This window comes from Sinocyclocheilus grahami, unplaced genomic scaffold, assembly GCF_001515645.1.
Source record: "Sinocyclocheilus grahami isolate Dianchi unplaced genomic scaffold, SAMN03320097.WGS_v1.1 scaffold364.1, whole genome shotgun sequence".
Classification (NCBI taxonomy): domain Eukaryota; kingdom Metazoa; phylum Chordata; class Actinopteri; order Cypriniformes; family Cyprinidae; genus Sinocyclocheilus; species Sinocyclocheilus grahami.
This window is the reverse complement of record NW_015505543.1, coordinates 34153-52666: the sequence shown is the minus strand read 5'-3', so window position 1 is coordinate 52666 and position 18514 is coordinate 34153. Positions and strand designations below refer to the sequence as shown.

The following is an 18514-nucleotide window of genomic DNA, read 5'->3' as shown; positions in this document are numbered from 1 at the left end:
GACACAGACACACACAGACAGACACACACACACACGCACACACACACACACACAGACAGACAGACACGCACACAGATAGACACAGACACACAGTCAGCTTCTATGAAGCACAGCTAAAGAGCACAGAGTCTCACAAAGCAAACAATTACACACATTTGGTCATGTTATAGACTTAGTGCTTTTATATATTAAATAATTATAACTACAGATTAAAAAAAGCTAAAAACTTATATTTCTATGAATCATTTTACTAGGAATCAGTGTTAATTCAGCATTATTTATATACTACATTATTACTATTTTTTAATATACACACACACAGACAGACACGCACACAGATAGACACAGACACACAGTCAGCTTCTATGAAGCACAGCTAAAGAGCACAGCGTCTCACAAAGCAAACAATTACACACATTTGGTCATGTTATAGACTTAGTGCTTTTATATATTAAATAATTATAACTACAGATTAAAAAAAGCTAAAAACTTATATTTCTATGAATCATTTTACTAGGAATCAGTGTTAATTCAGCATTATTTATATACTACATTATTACTATTTTTTAATATTATGAATTAGATTTTATATTTCAGTATTTCATTTTAGTTTTGGTTTTAGTCATTTCATTTATGCGCTTTTGTCATTTTTATAAATTTTCTTTCAATATTTATATTTATCTTTATTTTTATTTCAGTGTTAGTTTTAGTCATTTTAGTATTTTAGTATTTTAACTTTAAACTTATTCTATATTTATATTTAATTTTATTTCAGTTAATGAAAACTATTTTATTAGTACAACACAATAACAGCTCTGTCTGCTGGAGATGACGTTGAAGTTTTCTGTCATAATTATTTTCACGTTATGCTGTTAAACCAATAAATGATCAATAAAATAAAATGTATAGTTAGTAAGCAAAAAAAATAACTAAAAAAATATATATATTTTTTCAATCTTACAAATTCATACCTTTAGGCATCATAACATTATAATGTACAGAATGAAAAAGGTATAATTACATTAAATTATTTGTGTTTTTAAAGTATTTAAAGATTAAACTTGTGTGTTAGAATTAAATCTAAATTTTGGTAACATCATTTATTTATTTATTTTTCCCGGCTAAAACATTTACTATAATACAAGTACATAATACAAGTACATTTTAAAAAATCTCTACCGATATATCATATGCATGCATTAATTTTACTCTCGAGATTTACTCCCTAAGAAACATTTTGTCAGATTTAGTTTTTGAACCCAGCGTGTAGCCAAGTAAACCCACACACACACACACACTCACACACACGGTCATTTAATGAGAGCGATTATTGTTCAAAGCCGATGAGGGATGTTCTGAGCAAAGGTCCTGTTCTTCCTCAAACACTACCTGGAGATTTGGCGTGTCGCAGAGCGTTTACCGTGGAGTGTGGGGGTGTGTGTGTGTGTGGTTGCACACTGTTGCATCAGTATGGCAGCGCTGACGTTAATGAAGATTGTCAGATGATGGTCAGTTTTACCAGGACAGAAACAATGTGAAGCATTTGTGACTGTGGTGCTGTGTTTCTGATTGCTGAGGATTTGTAAAGTGGGGTTAAACTAATCTCATTAACATCCCTCATAAATCTAATTACTTCTGCTGTCTCTCTTTCTGTGTCTCTCTTCGGCTCGCTCTAAGTAGATGGAACTAATTCCATTCCTCCTGCTGTCCCGCTAACACCTTGTTTATCTCTGTACCTAATGCATTAGCGCACTCTTCAGCATCATATATTTGCTCGTGCATGCCAAAGCATCATTTTTAAAGTTCTAGTTTTTTAAGTATCTAGTTTTTTGAGACATCAAATATTTCATTTTAGTTTATTTTATTTTAACTTATTTTATTCATTGCCAAGTCAACATTTTTAAAGTTCTATTTTTTTTTTTTTAAGTAAATGTTAAATCAAATATTAGATTATTTTATTTTATTTCAGCTTTATTTCAATTAATTCAAATAGTACAACACAATAACAGCACTGTCTGCTAGAGATGCACAAGTCCTTGGCAATAATAATTTCCATGTTATGCCGCTAAACCTTTAAATGGACCACTTTAAAATGCAATAATTACAACCGCATACAAGTGAGGTGACATGTGGCCAAGTATGGTGACCCATACTCGGAATTAGTGCTCTGCATTTATCCCATCCAAAGTGCACACACACACAGCAGTGAACACACACACACCCGGAGCAGTGGGCAGCCATTTTTTGCTGCGGCGCCCGGGGAGCAGTTGGGGGTTCGGTGCCTTGCTCAAGGGCACCTCAGTCGTGGTATTGAAGGTGGGAGAGAGCGCTGTACATTCACTCCCCCCCACCTACAATCCCTGCCGGTACGAGACTCGAACCCACAACCTTTGGGTTATGAGTCCGACTCTCTAACCATTAAACCACGACTTCCCACAACTGGAAAACATTTATATATCTAACTCTGTGACTGAAAACCATTTATTACATTCTGTATCTTAAAACATAAAAAAAAAATAGTACGAAGTAACTTTTTATTTTTAAATATTTACGTTTTGCAGGATTCCCAGAAATCTATTCAGAATTTGTCGCACACCGGTCTCACGTGAATGGAGACCATCCCAGTTTGCAGTTTGAGTTGTAAAATAAGGAGACAAAAAGTTACAGGTCAACGGGACATGATTGGAGAACGTTGCTAGCCAGATTTGAACCTTCATCTCCCACATAAGCACCAAGGTTCAACACATTTAGCACATGTATGCTAACTGCTCATGGCTTTTTGGGGAAGAAAGTTTGATTTGTTTTGTCCAAAAGTATAGTAGAACCTCAGGATAGATGGGACTTGACTGGGACACGTCGAATGCCATATTCGAACCTGCATTTCCTGCATGATCACCACTGACGTGTGCCAAATACAACCAGAATTGGTACAAATGTTCGATTTGAACCTGCATTTCTCACACAAGCACCACAGCTCAATGTGTCTGGGTTGCATGGACTAACCACTCAGCCACAGCTCTGAGTTTTCTTCCTCATTCAGTATGGTCTTTGCTTTGTTTGTATGCATGCACGCTCATGTTAGCTTTCTCATTTCCCGTTCCTGCCGGCTCTGGGGTTTAGAGCTTATGAACTCTGTTTACACTCCTGCTGATCAATGCAGCCCATGCAGAATCACAGACACAAGCGGGATGTCTCCTTTACCCCTCTCCTCTCCTCTCGTCTCAGCCCCGGGGCCAAATACAGCAGCTGCCTGATGTGAAATCTCATCTGCACTGAGAGAAGAGGAGCGTGCGATCGCTTTGTCTCCAATTTGTGCCTCTCTTGCCGCTCTCTCCCGGGTCCTGTGGGAAATGTAGGCAGTGATGTGGTTTTCTGTCAGCGTCTTGTTCTTCAGCGCTCTGATTGAACTCTTTCCAGATCTGTCTCTCCTCGTTCCAGCATAATAGTACAAATACAAGGTTTCTTCGCTTGCTTCAAACCTGAGTTCCTGTTTTGAGCTTTCGGAGGAGAGCTGCTGATCAATGCAGCCCATGCAGAATCACAGACACAAGCGGGACGTCTCCTTTACCCCTCTCCTCTCCTCTCGTCTCAGCCCCGGGGCCAAATACAGCAGCTGCCTGATGTGAAATCTCATCTGCACTGCGAGAAGAGGAGCGTGCGATCGCTTTGTCTCCAATTTGTGCCTCTCTTGCCGCTCTCTCCCGGGTCCTGTGGGAAATGTAGGCAGTGATGTGGTTTTCTGTCAGCGTCTTGTTCTTCAGCGCTCTGATTGAACTCTTTCCAGATCTGTCTCTCCTCGTTCCAGCATAATAGTACAAATACAAGGTTTCTTCGCTTGCTTCAAACCTGAGTTCCTGTTTTGAGCTTTCGGAGGAGAGCGTTCTCCTCTTGGGTCCGTCTGGACAGTTGAATCTGTTGTATTTCAGACTGAACTTTTCTCTGGCGCTGCATTATAATTCACTGCTGTCTACACACTGAGCAGTTCACTTCACTTCATTTGCCAAAATCTGTTCATTTGAGTAATGCAGATTGGGGATTTCAAGTATGATGACCCAATATGTTTATGGAATTATAAGATAAATTTTAATATTTGGTAACACTTCAGTATAGGGACCAATTCTCACGCTGAACTAGTTGCTTATTAGCATGCCTATTATTAACATATTGGCTGTTTATTAGCACATTCTTAGCATAGTCTACGTACCCAATCCTAATACCAAATCTTAACAACTACCTTACTAACTATTAATAAGCAGCAAAATATGGGTTTATTGAGGCAAAGTCATAGTTAATGGTTTGTAATGGTTTTAATGCAAATAATATTTTACATGAATACACTTTAATGCACTCTGTACACATTCATGTGTAATAAAATATTTGGTCACACTTTATTTTAAAGGGATAGTTCACCCAAAAATTAAAATTCTGTCATTAATTACTCACCCTCGTGTTGTTCCAAACCCGTAAGACCTTCGTTCATCTTTGGAACACAAATTAAGATATTTTTTGATGGAATCTGAGAGCTTTCTGATCCTCCATAGACAGCAAGTGTCCTTACACGATCAAGGTCCAGAAACGTAGCAAGGAGATCTGTAAAATAGTCCATGTGACATCGGGTTCAACCGTAATTTTACGAAGCTACGAGAAATTAATGACAGAATTTTCATTTTTGGGTGAACTATCCCTTTAAAATAAAGTGTGACCAAATATTTTATTACATATGTGTACAGAGTGCATTAAAGTGTATTTATGTAAAATAATATTTGCATTCATGTTGGCTTCATGTGGTTTTAATTTTTTTCTGAAGTCAACATTTAATGACTCTAAAAATGTCATGTGGTGTAACCATGTGATAACATTTTCCTAACAAAGTCGATCCTTACTTTAAAAGGTTTTTAAATATCTTTAGTGCTGTCAAATGATTAATCGCGATTAATCGTATCCAAAATAAAAGTTTTTGTTTGCATAATATAGTATGTGTACTGGGTATATGTATTATGTATATATAAATACACACATACAGTATATATTTTGAAAATATTTACATGTATATATACATTTATATTCTTATAGTTTATATTATATATATTATATTATAAATATATTTAATATATTAACATAACATATTTATCTTAAATATACATGCATGCATTTGTATTTATATAGACATAATAAATATACACTGTATACACATATATACTGTATTATGTAAACAAAAACTTTTATTTTGGATGCGATTAATCGCGATTAATCATTTGACAGCACTAATCTGAAGATATTTTATACACAAATATTACGAATGATTAATTCTTAAATATTAATAATTTGGTCCATATTACATTTACTCTGAAGTCATTTAATGACTCTAAAAATGTCATGTGGTGTAACCATGTGATAACATTTTCCTAACAAAGTCGATCCTTACTTTAAAAGGTTTTTAAATATCTTTAGTGCTGTCAAACGATTAAACACGATTAATCGTATCCAAAATAAAAGTTTTTGTTTGCATAATATAGTATGTGTACTGGGTATATGTATTATGTATATATAAATACACACATACAGTATATATTTTGAAAATATTTACATGTATATATACATTTATATTCTTATAGTTTATATTATATATATTATATTATAAATATATTTAATATATTAACATAACATATTTATCTTAAATATACATGCATGCATTTGTATTTATATAGACATAATAAATATACACTGTATACACATATATACTGTATTATGTAAACAAAAACTTTTATTTTGGATGCGATTAATCGCGATTAATCATTTGACAGCACTAATCTGAAGATATTTTATACACAAATATTACGAATGATTAATTCTTAAATATTAATAATTTGGTCCATATTACATTTACAACCTGAACTAACCCTGTCTTTTCATCAAACGTCCAAATTATCTGATATTTTAGGAGAAAGGCCAAATATTTTTCATATATTACAACAAGTGTCACTGCTTATTTTCAATAATACAAAAAATAAAACAATAATTTAAGAAATAATAATAAAAGATTTTGCTAAGCTACTCAATCTGTTTTTAAGAATTTCATCTTGCGTCGTCATTATGATACCAGGACATTATCAGCGTCTGTTTTTTACATTATGCACTCCAATTTAATCCAATTGAATTATTTAATTCAGAAACTAAAATCATGTTCTTCTTAGAAGATGGGTATTAATACATTGGTATGTATGAATTTTATTTTTAATGTAATGTTAATGTAACATCACCGACCTCAAGTCTAAATTCATCATACTCTAAACTTAAATAATAAATATTTAAATGACTGTTGAGATATTAAATATTTAAATTAATGTGAAATATTAACATTCTTAACATTCTGTCTTCAAACGGCCTGTTATGTAGTAGCAGTCAGTTCCATCATCTGTGAAGAATGAGTTCATGAGAATATTAATTAATGGTGTTTAATGAGGACAGTATCACTATTACTAATTCCTATCTTGGAAGTTCTTGCTCTTTTGAAATAATCACATGATTTGAAATATCTGTTATGTAGATATATGCTAAAATTCAGAACTCGGAGCTCCTCCCCATAAATTAAATCGTCATATTTATGAAATCACATTAGTGAACTCATAAACATGTGCCCGCCCACCTATCAGCTATTCAGGAGCTCAGCCACCCTGATTTGCATATACATAGAGAAGTCTTAAAGGTACGGTGACATTTAGGCAGCTGGTTTAATTCTGAGAGTCAGTGGGAGGTGGAAAACTAACGCACTTGAAATGCTTCAGAAGTGCAGGATATGTCCCTTTAAGAGTTTGGCACATCATGCGCACATCATTAAAGTCTTCAGAGCTTGTTTTATGCTGAGCTCAGCGGGTGTCCTTCACAGAACAAGCGTATGATAATTACAGAGCTAATAAGCCGTTGCCTGGCCTTCCTCCTCAGAGGGAGGTCCGTGTCTCAAATCTGCACTGATGCTACACTAGAGATCAAACACTGAAACTCTTTCTCCTTTACTACCGCCATATGCTGTCTAATGTTTACTCTGAACAAGGTCATCCGTACATTCACGCATGGGGAAATACCAAAGAAATAGGTCACATTAATACGGTGACGCATTGCTGCCGCACACATATTATTTTTTCCACTCAATTATGTCGTTTTAACGACATCTTTTCTCGTAATAACGAGATGTTTTCTCGTTTTAACGACATCTTTTCTCGTAATAACGAGATGTTTTCTCGTTTTAACGACATCTTTTCTCGTAATAACGAGATGTTTTCTCATTAAAACGACATCTTTTCTCATTAAAACGACATCTTTTCTCGTAATAACGACATCTTTTCTCGTTAAAACGACATATTTTCTCGTTAAAACAACATCTTTTCTCGTTAAAACTACATCTTTTCTCGTAATAACGACATCTTTTCTCGTAATAACGACATATTTTCTCATAATAACGACATCTTTTCTCGTAATAACGACATCTTTTCTCGTTAAAACGACATATTTTCTCGTTATAACGACATCTTTTCTCGTAATAACGACATATTTTCTCATAATAACGACATCTTTTCTCGTAATAACGACATATTTTCTCATAATAACGACATCTTTTCTCGTAATAACGACATCTTTTCTCGTTAAAACGACATATCTATCTATCTGTCTATCTATCATCATCTATCGATCTGTCTATCTATCTATCTATCTATCATCTATTTATCATCTATCTATCATCTATCTATCTATCATCTATTTATCATCTATCTATCATCTATCTATCTATCTATTTATCTATCTATCTATCTATCGATCTATCTATCTATCATCTATTGATCTGTCTCTATCTATCTATCTATCATCTATCTATCATCATCCATCTATCGATCCATCTATCTATCTATTTATCTATTTATCTATCTATCTATCATCTATCTATCATCATCCATCTATCGATCCATCTATCTATCTATCTATCAGCTATCTATCCATCCATCCATTTATTAAACAATATTTATATCTTAAATACACTAAATTAAGAAATGTTTATTTTGCATAAAAAAATTAAGATTTTTTTTTTCAATTGTAAGTTTATTTATTTGCCTTTTTTATTTTACTTTTAATTTTTATTGTTTTAAAATAAACGTAGCATAAGGTACATTCTGTACTTAACTAATGTTTTCAACAAATTGTACCCTAACATGCACTTAGTTGAATCAATAAGAAGAAAAAAAAAGAATTAGGTATCATTAAGATTAAAAAGGATCATTTTTAGGATCTTTTTTTAAAGCAAAATAACCAAGTCATTTCATGATAGTTTTCATGTTATTTATTAAACAATATTAATTTATATAGTGTCACTGTAGCATATTTAGACAGCCACACTTAGAAATGTCTGAATGTAATTTTTACTTAAAAATATCAAAGCAATGTTTTTTTTGTTTTGTTTTTAAATATGATTTTTTTTTTTTTATGAAGACACATAAATGTATTTATATGTTTTCATAGCTGATGTGATGAACTACACCAGTGGTTACTTTGCCGGGACACATGAGAAGGCTTCATATAGATATAGATTGATATCTAAAGTCACTAAAATCACCTTGTTAAAAGCATAAGTACCAAGTCATGAATCTAATTCTGAGCAAATCCTTTGTAACATTTGATAGCAGATGACATTTTAATATTTCCATGTAATGTTATATAATTCAAACATTTTGACGTGTGGCTTGTGTCCAGTGTGTTTTAGACCCCTGTGTCACTGTATCCTCTCAGCTGAAGCTTTAACACTCTTCTGCTGCCTTGCAAGCGCTCCGTTTTCTTCCGGAAATACAAGTGCACTTGTGTTTGTTTTGTCCCAGAGTGTCTGGAGTGCTGCATTCAGATTCCGGAGAGCATGTGAACATACACCTGAGACTCATTGTGCGCACAGCTGTTTGGACAGCACACGTCTAAAACCTTCTCTCCTATTTTCACAGTCAGACTCACTATCACCTGTCGGCTTTTCAAATCTCAGCGTTTGGATCCCGCTGCGGCGTAAAAGAACATCTTAATTATGCGTCTGTCTGTTACGGTTTACATGCTGTGACGGCAGCAGATCCGCAAGCCCTGCTGTGACTATTGCTCATGCTCTGAATTTGGGGTTTGTTCAAATTCCTAACTCAAAGTATTAAACTTCGGAGCATAACCTGTAGCGTTCACACTGCAGATGTGAATAACACCTCATTTTGTTGAGGAGAGATGTTCTATTGCTATGCTGTTGATTTAACACATTCATTTGGTGCGTTTATTTATGGAAAAATTAACACATTAAAATGAACTCGTATAACGCACCCCAAAATGTTGATTTAAATAAATAGCTCATTTAACAAGACGTTAATATCGTGACTCAATATTGTCTGTTTTTCTCAATTCGTTTATTTTTTTTCGTTTTGCGATGTTTCGTTGCTAAATAAATCCGCAGTTTCTAACAAATCGAGTGAGTCAATGATTCAATGACTCACGTATAAAGACATGAGTCAGTTGCTTTGTTTCTAAATGAATCAACCTTTTGAACAAATCAGTTAAAAGAATGACTGAATGATTCACTCATTAAGACAGTGACTTGCTGCCACCTACTGGTGGTTTTAGTTTTATATTAAGAGTATTATTTCATTAAAAAAACAACTCATATAATTTTTTAACACATTAAGCAGTGTAGGTGATTTGGTTTAAAAACATTAAAAGTCTCTTCACATTCTGATCGCAATCACTAAGTGGTTTAAATGTGTATTTTTATCGTCTGTGGAAGGCGTAGGATCATTAAATGTTTGTCCAATCATATCCCTCGGTCCTACCTGCCTGTCAATGTATGTATTTACATACCTTTATGCACCCTGTTCGCGCAGACATGATCAGCGCGGTCCATTATTCTATTGCAGACCGAGCGAGAATGAAAAGTGTAATTATTGTAACATTATACGCTTTATACTGTAATGTTTTCTCACCGTTGAATGAGACCTGAGGTAATCTGACGACAACGCCGTCTCTTGTCATGTAGCTATAACATTAGTATTAGTATTGTCCTGGGCTGCGTTTCCCAAAAGCATCGTAAGCCTAAGTTTATCGTAGCTCCATTGGTTTCAATGTTTTTGCTTACGATGCTTACGATGTTTTTGGGAAATGCACACCTGGTGGATAAAGCGGGAAGAAAAAAATCATGTATCTAGAGACCAGAATGTCATAGAAACTCAGGTTTACGTAGTGGCAGGTTTTGCGCAATTACGCCGCAAAATGTAGAAATCCAATTTTTCTAACCTGTTCTCTCTCTTGTTCTGTAGGGACGAGGAACATGCTTTAATTCTGCAGTACTGTCAGACTTTGGGAGGGGAGGGCTCATCCTTCAGCCAGCCCCAAACCCCCACCCACGTCAGCAGGAGCCCCGCCCATAACACTCACAGCCCCTCCTACCTGATCCAGAGCCCCGCCCAGATCCTGCAGGCTGTGGAGAGGGAGGAGCGAGGAGAGCTGGAGCGAATCATAGCGCGACTGGAGGAGGAGCAGCGGTAGGCTATGAATCGTTCATGTCCACTTCAAAGTCACTGTTTAATGGAATATTGCAGTGTGTATTATAAACATTTTATCTGTGCACAATAATCCCTCCCCTCCAGCAACCCGTCATTCACATCAGATCACAGCAATTGGCAAACAGCAATGATCCACTGATCCAAACAAAATTTCACTCAGATTCACATAACAATAGAAAAGACAATCACAGCTTTACGACTAACAACCCAAATGATTTGTTGTACCTTGTTTTTGGGTTTTTTCTTGCGTTGGTTTTTGTGGAAAGTCTGTGGATCTTCATGTAAAACATCTTCATTTGACAAATCCTCTTGTTTTTATTTTTTAATTAGAAGTTGCAAGTCACCGTTTTAAGAAAAACAAATGAGCAAGTGGAGAATTGTCTATGAAGTCTAGCTGTGATCTTTAAGCTGGTCAATCTGAAGTCCTGTTCAAGGAAAGTCACTATGGTCACTCCGCATCCATATTTGCAAAGCTTCTAGGCAACTATTTCAGTTAAGTGAGAACAACAACTATCTACTTGAATGAGGAAACACTGAAATCTCAAGAAGGTGCTGGCCAAACTCACATCTAAGTAACACATTTCAAATCAGCAATGCGATCTAAGAGGCACTGTCCCATAAATATTGTTTTTTTTTTACACGAAAATAGCACTAAACCTATAGCAAATGTACATGTGCAAAGTGTAAAACATGGCAGAAAGGCTGAATGAAAATTCCGTGTTCTTTGCAGTGCAATACCTCTCTAAAAAATCTGTTCTATTTATTTCATGCAAATGTTTGTGTCAGTCTAAACAGATGCATTCAAACAGCCGTTCATTCAAATTAAAATGTTTATTGCACCAAATATTAATCTTGCTGTGAATGAAGCATGAATCTCAGGAGACTAACTGATTTTATGGGAACCAAACCTTCTAACAGCAGACTTTAACAATTGGCGATTAACTGTTTTGTTTAGATGGCGGGACTAGAGCTGCCACATTGTACATTGCAGTTTCTCCCATTCATTCAATAAATAATGCTTTTACTTTTAATTTAATTAATGTTAAGGTTACAATTATTCAGTGCAAGAGCTTCACCGTAATTGGTCTGGCTATGATTTGCATCTGTTTAGTGTGTGTTTGGCAGTGGGCTGTTCTGTAGCTTTCTAACAATAGGCTGAATTTGGCTGCAGGTCCCTTTGGGTTCACTTTTCTTCATTGCCTTTCAAAAGCCAGAACATAAAAGAACCGGCGCAGCATCCAACAGTCATAACTCAAACTCACAATAAACAAAAAGCCCAAATGCCGGTGTTAAAAGTATATGGCATATAAACATTCTCTCTGTCTGTCCGTGGCCAGGACCCTGCAGAGGGAGTATGAACAGTTGCGCCAGCAGCATGGTCAGCCCGGCGCGGGGGCCGCAGCTGTTAGCGGGGCCCCTGAGGAAGCTGACCTGTTAGCTGAAGCTAAACTCCTGCGACAGCACAAGGGACGGCTGGAGGCCCGCATGCAGATACTGGAGGACCATAACAAACAGCTGGAATCACAGCTCTACCGACTACGCCAGCTGCTGCATCAGGTATCACACTTGCTAGTGAACTGCCTACCTAGAAGGCATTTTAATAGGTGCTAGGTAGCACAATTCTGCCTACTAAAAGCTGAAATGCACTACATGACTTTGCCCCGTTTTTCAGTAAGGAGGAGTAGACACTACACTCTAAAAAATGCTGGGTTAAATACAACCCAGTGCTGGGTAAAATAGGGACAAACCTAGCAATTGGGTTGTATTTAACCCAGCATTTTTTAGAGTGTAGCTGCCAAAATTAGAGCTGGTCTGCAGATTTTAGGCACTCGGGTTGATAGATTTATGCAGAAAAATGCAACAAGGCGTGTTTCTTTATGAGTTTGTTGTGTTTGGGATGGCTTGAAAGACTGGTGCACCTAAGTTGTTTAGTGTATGATGCCAAGTTTTTCCTCTGTAACCATTTACGAAGTGGATGATGCCTAGTGTTTTAAAATCTGTTCAGTTTATGTAGTGTATTCCAGCCTTCAGATATTTAGTTATGGCCAAATTCTTAGCCAGATGAAAAATGGCAGATATATTGTTTAGGAATATTTTAATATACTCATTCTCTACTCATATCACGCAAATCAGCGAAAATGATTAAAAACGCTGTATTATGCCCTTTTTGCACTTTGAAACATGTTTTCAAAAGTTCACGTTTTCACTCCCCCCAATTGGTGTGCGTATGAACGGCCAAAACTGTGAGTGTGAATGAGTAAATCATGAGGTCATTTTCATTTTTGGGTGAACTATCCCTTTAAAGCAGGGATAGGCAGCGTTGGTTCAAGAGTGCCAATGTCCTGCAGAGTTTAGCGCCAACCCTGAAGAAACTCACCTGCCTGTAACCATAGTAATCCTGAAGACCTTGATTAGATTGTTCAGGTGTGTTTGATTAGGGTTGGAGCTAATGGTGTGTTCAAGTCATGTCAGATAGATCGTATTTATGAGTTGAATGCACATTAACACCACCACAAAGTCGTTATTTACCATTTGACCAGCAATCCCCACCTGTTTTCTTATCCAATCCCCAACAGAGTCTCTGAAGGCATGGGCCATTTTTGTTCTCTGCTCCATTAGTTTGCTTGCACCAGCTGAGACAGAAACATTATCAATCATGTTTCGGTTACGGGGAAATACATTTGTAATTGGTGTTTGTTTTTACAAGCCATCGCTGGATGTAAACATCTTAGTGATGAGCTTGTATGAGAAGATCCATCACAGCTGATAGATTGGCATCTCCATATGTCACATTTCTCTGATGATTTATATGAATTTGGAGCATCTGCACTGAATCAGTTCTTACACTCTTAAAAATAAAGATTCTAAACTGCCATTGAAGAACCATTGTGGGTTCCCTAAAGAACCTTTGAGTGAATGGTTCTTAAAAGAACCGTTATTTATTTTGGTGTGAAGAACATTTCATAATCTAAAAACCTTGTTCAGCTATAAAAAACTTTTTGTCCAATGGAAAGGTTCCATGCATATTAAATGTTCTTTATGGAGCCACTGATGCCAATAAAGAATCTTTATTTTTAAGAGTGCATTCAGGAAAGTTTTTATAAAAAAAAAAAATGGAACTAAATTGTTTTCATTAAGTTTGGTTCCTTTAACAGTTCTGAAATGCTGTTACATTAAGACTCACAAAACAGCCTACAACTCATGACGTATCTGAATATAAAAAAATATTCACTCACTGAATTAGTAGTTACTTACTCAAGGCATTATTTTAATTATGCCTACATTAAAATTAACTGTTAATGTGTTTTGCAATCCAATGGAATCCAAATTGTGACTGTGTAATGTCATGGAGTGCTGCAGGAATGAGTCGTAAAACCCAAAAACCAATTAGCTTTTTTTGAATTCTGCTTCAATCATCTTAAAGTCAATGTCAATGGGTTTTAAATGGTTTTTGGTTAAAGGCCTGAAATATGGTCTATGGTTAACAAACTCGAGATATTTTCACATTGTGGCTAAATGAGACTATAGAGGTTGTCTGGGACATTTAACATCATCACGCCAAAGAAATAAACTCATCTGTTGACTAGTCTGCTTTTACAGCCTTGGTGTGTTTAAACTCTCACTCTTGCACACAATTATAACTCAAACTTTCCAACTTTTACATTTTAAATAAAGTGATTTCGAAAGCTTAGTGATGTTGAAGTCATGAGATCATGGTGTAGTTTGTTTATCCACCTTATTGTTCAACGCGGAAGTGAGTCTGTGGGCAAGACTTCCTGTTCATTAGCTGCTATAGTGAAATAGCGAGAAGAATTACAACGTGCAGTAAACGGTAAAACTGTTTGCACTACAAACCAGTGTGTTCATAATTAAGATAATGCACTAAAGTAATATGGTAAGGCACGCCAATTTGCAATATCAAGCAGCACAACTATAGCCATAAAATTTACAAATGGCCACACCCATTTTTACAGGAAGAATAAGGTGGATAGCCTACATTTGATTTGTAGATTTGTTGATTTTCGTCCTTGGCTCATGTATTATAGACACTTAAGGCCAATTCACACCGCACCGACAAACGCCCAACATACTAGTCTGTCGGCGTTTGTTGGATCAGTGTGTTACCCCTGTTGGCGTTTGTTGGCGTTGGTTAGAGTTGGTTTTCACTCGACTGAACATGCTTAATCGGTGTTTGTTGGGTCGTGGAATGTCTCTGAATCAACTCAGACATAATCTGTTGTGGCCATGACGATGCACATATTTCACTCAAAGAGAGCTTCAACCACGGCCTCTTTCGTTTTATTCGCCGTCTTTCAGGCGAAGAATGACACGCAAAGACATTAATAACAGTAAAATTTTGATTGTGGCTACAGTATCATCCGTTTCTTCCCCAGTCAGACTTCCCCCAATGTTAAACCATCTACACCGGACGCGAGCGGCGTGGTGCGACAAAATACAATGAGGTTCTATTGATTATAATCAGTACACTGGATGCGGCGCGATGTGACAACTGTTGCGTCCGGTGTAGACACGGTGTTACCTGACTCTCTTTGACTCAAAGTTTGTTGGGGCAGTGTGAACATGACAGTTATTTTTCATGAAATTCTAAATCCAACAGCCAGCTTGAGTCAACTTGTTTGTTGGTGTTTGTCTGTGCGGTGTGAATTGGCCTTTACACAATATATGAATGTTTGTGTCCAGGTGATGTGAAGGTTTTCAGCAGAACATCCCTTTGGAGAGAAGAAATCTCGCAGACGTGAAGAGCAGTGTCTAACTCCACATGACAAGAAGATTCCCATTCCAGAGATGCAGATTCCCGGCTGTTCCCTCGACAGAGGTGTTTGTCCTCGAACCCAAAGACTCTGGAACAGGACCACACAGTTCATTCAATGGCTATTACTACTGCGTCTGTCTGTACTATGCAACTGTACATTTGATCAACACGTGAGGTGTATCTGCCCATTGTTTTAATACTCTGATGATTATTTAGGATTATTCAGTGTTTATCGTGTAACCTGTATGCTTTTATTTCTATGTTCACCAAGGAACCACACTGCTACCACACGCAGCTCACATCAGTTGCTGTTCAAATCGGCACGTTGTCTTTCTACAGACGTGGTTATTAGTTTAGTCGGAAAACGTCGTAAACGGCCTCTTTCGTTTTATTCGCCGTCTTTCAGGCGAAGAATGACACGCAAAGACATTAATAACAGTAAAATTTTGATTGTGGCTACAGTATCATCCGTTTCTTCCCCAGTCAGACTTCCCCCAATGTTAAACCATCTACACCGGACGCGAGCGGCGTGGTGCGACAAAATACAATGAGGTTCTATTGATTATAATCAGTACACTGGATGCGGCGCGATGTGACAACTGTTGCGTCCGGTGTAGACACGGTGTTACCTGACTCTCTTTGACTCAAAGTTTGTTGGGGCAGTGTGAACATGACAGTTATTTTTCATGAAATTCTAAATCCAACAGCCAGCTTGAGTCAACTTGTTTGTTGGTGTTTGTCTGTGCGGTGTGAATTGGCCTTTACACAATATATGAATGTTTGTGTCCAGGTGATGTGAAGGTTTTCAGCAGAACATCCCTTTGGAGAGAAGAAATCTCGCAGACGTGAAGAGCAGTGTCTAACTCCACATGACAAGAAGATTCCCATTCCAGAGATGCAGATTCCCGGCTGTTCCCTCGACAGAGGTGTTTGTCCTCGAACCCAAAGACTCTGGAACAGGACCACACAGTTCATTCAATGGCTATTACTACTGCGTCTGTCTGTACTATGCAACTGTACATTTGATCAACACGTGAGGTGTATCTGCCCATTGTTTTAATACTCTGATGATTATTTAGGATTATTCAGTGTTTATCGTGTAACCTGTATGCTTTTATTTCTATGTTCACCAAGGAACCACACTGCTACCACACGCAGCTCACATCAGTTGCTGTTCAAATCGGCACGTTGTCTTTCTACAGACGTGGTTATTAGTTTAGTCGGAAAACGTCGTAAACATCAGTGGATATGAAGACGAATCGGTCTTGTAATGCTAAACTGTTAACGCATGTTGCCCCCAGCATTGTTCTGTTCAAGTTTTCGCCTGTTTTGACAGTGTTTGCCGTGAACTCTCCCTTTAAAGCATTGTTTCGACAGTTTGTGCCTCTGGCAGCAGCACATCCGAACCCTCACTGCATTTCTAGAGCGCACGCACAGATGATGTACTACACAATATTCGAATGCGTCAAAAACACCCTTTTGTGCCTATAAAGCATCCATTCCAGGAGAGACGAGTGGCTGAGAGATGCCGTATTTCTCAAAGTCATGTAGAGAGATTATATTATAAAAAGACAAATGTAGGAAATGTGGATTTTTAGGACGTTTGGCCCAAGATGATTTATCTTTGTCTAGTATAGTTTTCTAAATAAATGTTTAAAAAAATATAAAATTAGAGAAAGCCATGATTGCCTTGCTACCTCAGACATGATCAATCATTCATTGGTTTGTGCATTGGTTTGACTGTTGATTGATTTCACGCTCCGTTTCCAAAAACAAAGGAAATCACCCCAATGGTCTTTCCATAAAGTTGCACTTGCTACGCGAGTAACTACATTGTGCTTTTCCCTTGATTTCCCAGCAGTCCTTTGATTTTTCTACATGGTGTATTTGTGGTGTGCTACCTTCAGTGAAGTGTTAGATTTGAACATTACTGTAACACCTGCGAAACATTGTTCTGAAGTTGATTTTAGTGAAGTCACCGACGCTGTGCTGTTCTGACCCGAGATAGATCGATAAGACCCAACACACTACATGTAATGAGGTTCCATATGTTTTATTCAAAATAAAGTTTTTATAATGAGTGTATTCTACTGCTTTTTGTGAGCCTTTGTTTTAATCGCATTGTCTTATCTAAGTTATAATGAAAAAGCCTAGTTCACCCAAATATTAAAGCTTTTCCATGTCGTTCCAAATTAGGCCAATTTGTGTCAATTTTATCGTTTAATTCAAATGTAATGTTTTGCCATGATTTTTTTATTTTTTATTTTATCATTTAATTCAAATGTAATGTTTTTCCATTATAATTTTTTTAAATCAAGAAATTGCGATTTTCTAACTATTACCTAACGTTACAATTAGATACATTGACAATATGCTAATGATAACAGTTGATCCGATGACCAGGCACGGGATGAACCGCTCACGTGTGACGCGCTCTATGAAGAACTTTAGAACATATGAAGAGTTTATTTGCAAAAACCGGTGTTGTGCCCAATTCTGACCCCTGCCAGATTATTACCCCCCTAGTATTGGTAGGTTTAGGGTTAGGTGTGGGGGAGGGGTTAGGATTAGGCAATCAGATAGCGATTTCAACGAGAGGGGTAATAATTTGGCAAGGGGTCGAAAATGGGCACAACACCTGTAACTCAGTTTTTTTTTGTTTTTTTTTCTTCAAAAATCACGTTTTTTTTATGATATCGTTTTTATTGTGTTAGTTATCTGTATTTTATTTTTTTTAACCTAATCAAAATAACCCAACTGCAGTTTGATTGAGATTAATTGGAATGCACAATGAAAAAACATCATTTTTGAAAATTGTTAAAAACTGAGTTATCTGTTTTTGCAAATGAACTCTTCGTATAGCTATATCGCTAGTGCTATTCACACGGAACACGCTTTTTGCGTCGAAGTGATTGATTTTACATTTACACCATGTTGACAACGTCATGATATGTGGTGAACTTGAAATAGAACTTTCTTTAACTAGATGGATAATAAAGACCTTGAATCATGTTGTGGTTACATTTTTAAGTTGACTAGTTAAAAAAAAATCGAAATCAAGAATCGGTCAAACATTCTGAAAAGAATTGATATTTTATATTTTGCCATATCGCCCAGCCCTATTCCAAACCTTTTTTTCCCCCTTTCTTTGGAACACAAAAGAAGATATTGCTTA

General features: G+C 36.6%; 1 protein-coding gene across 1 annotated transcript in view; it reads left to right on the top strand.

Moving 5' to 3' along the window:
* LOC107549160 (utrophin-like) overlaps positions 1 to 12250 on the top strand; it is a 250359-nt gene extending 238109 nt beyond the window's left edge. Inside the window, exons 61-63 of the mRNA XM_016230150.1 lie at positions 10320 to 10544; positions 11903 to 12157; positions 12238 to 12250. Coding sequence (XP_016085636.1) covers positions 10320 to 10544; positions 11903 to 12157; positions 12238 to 12250 — 493 coding nt within the window. The remainder of the gene's footprint in view (positions 1 to 10319; positions 10545 to 11902; positions 12158 to 12237) is intronic.
* The last annotated feature ends 6264 nt before the right edge of the window (positions 12251 to 18514 follow it).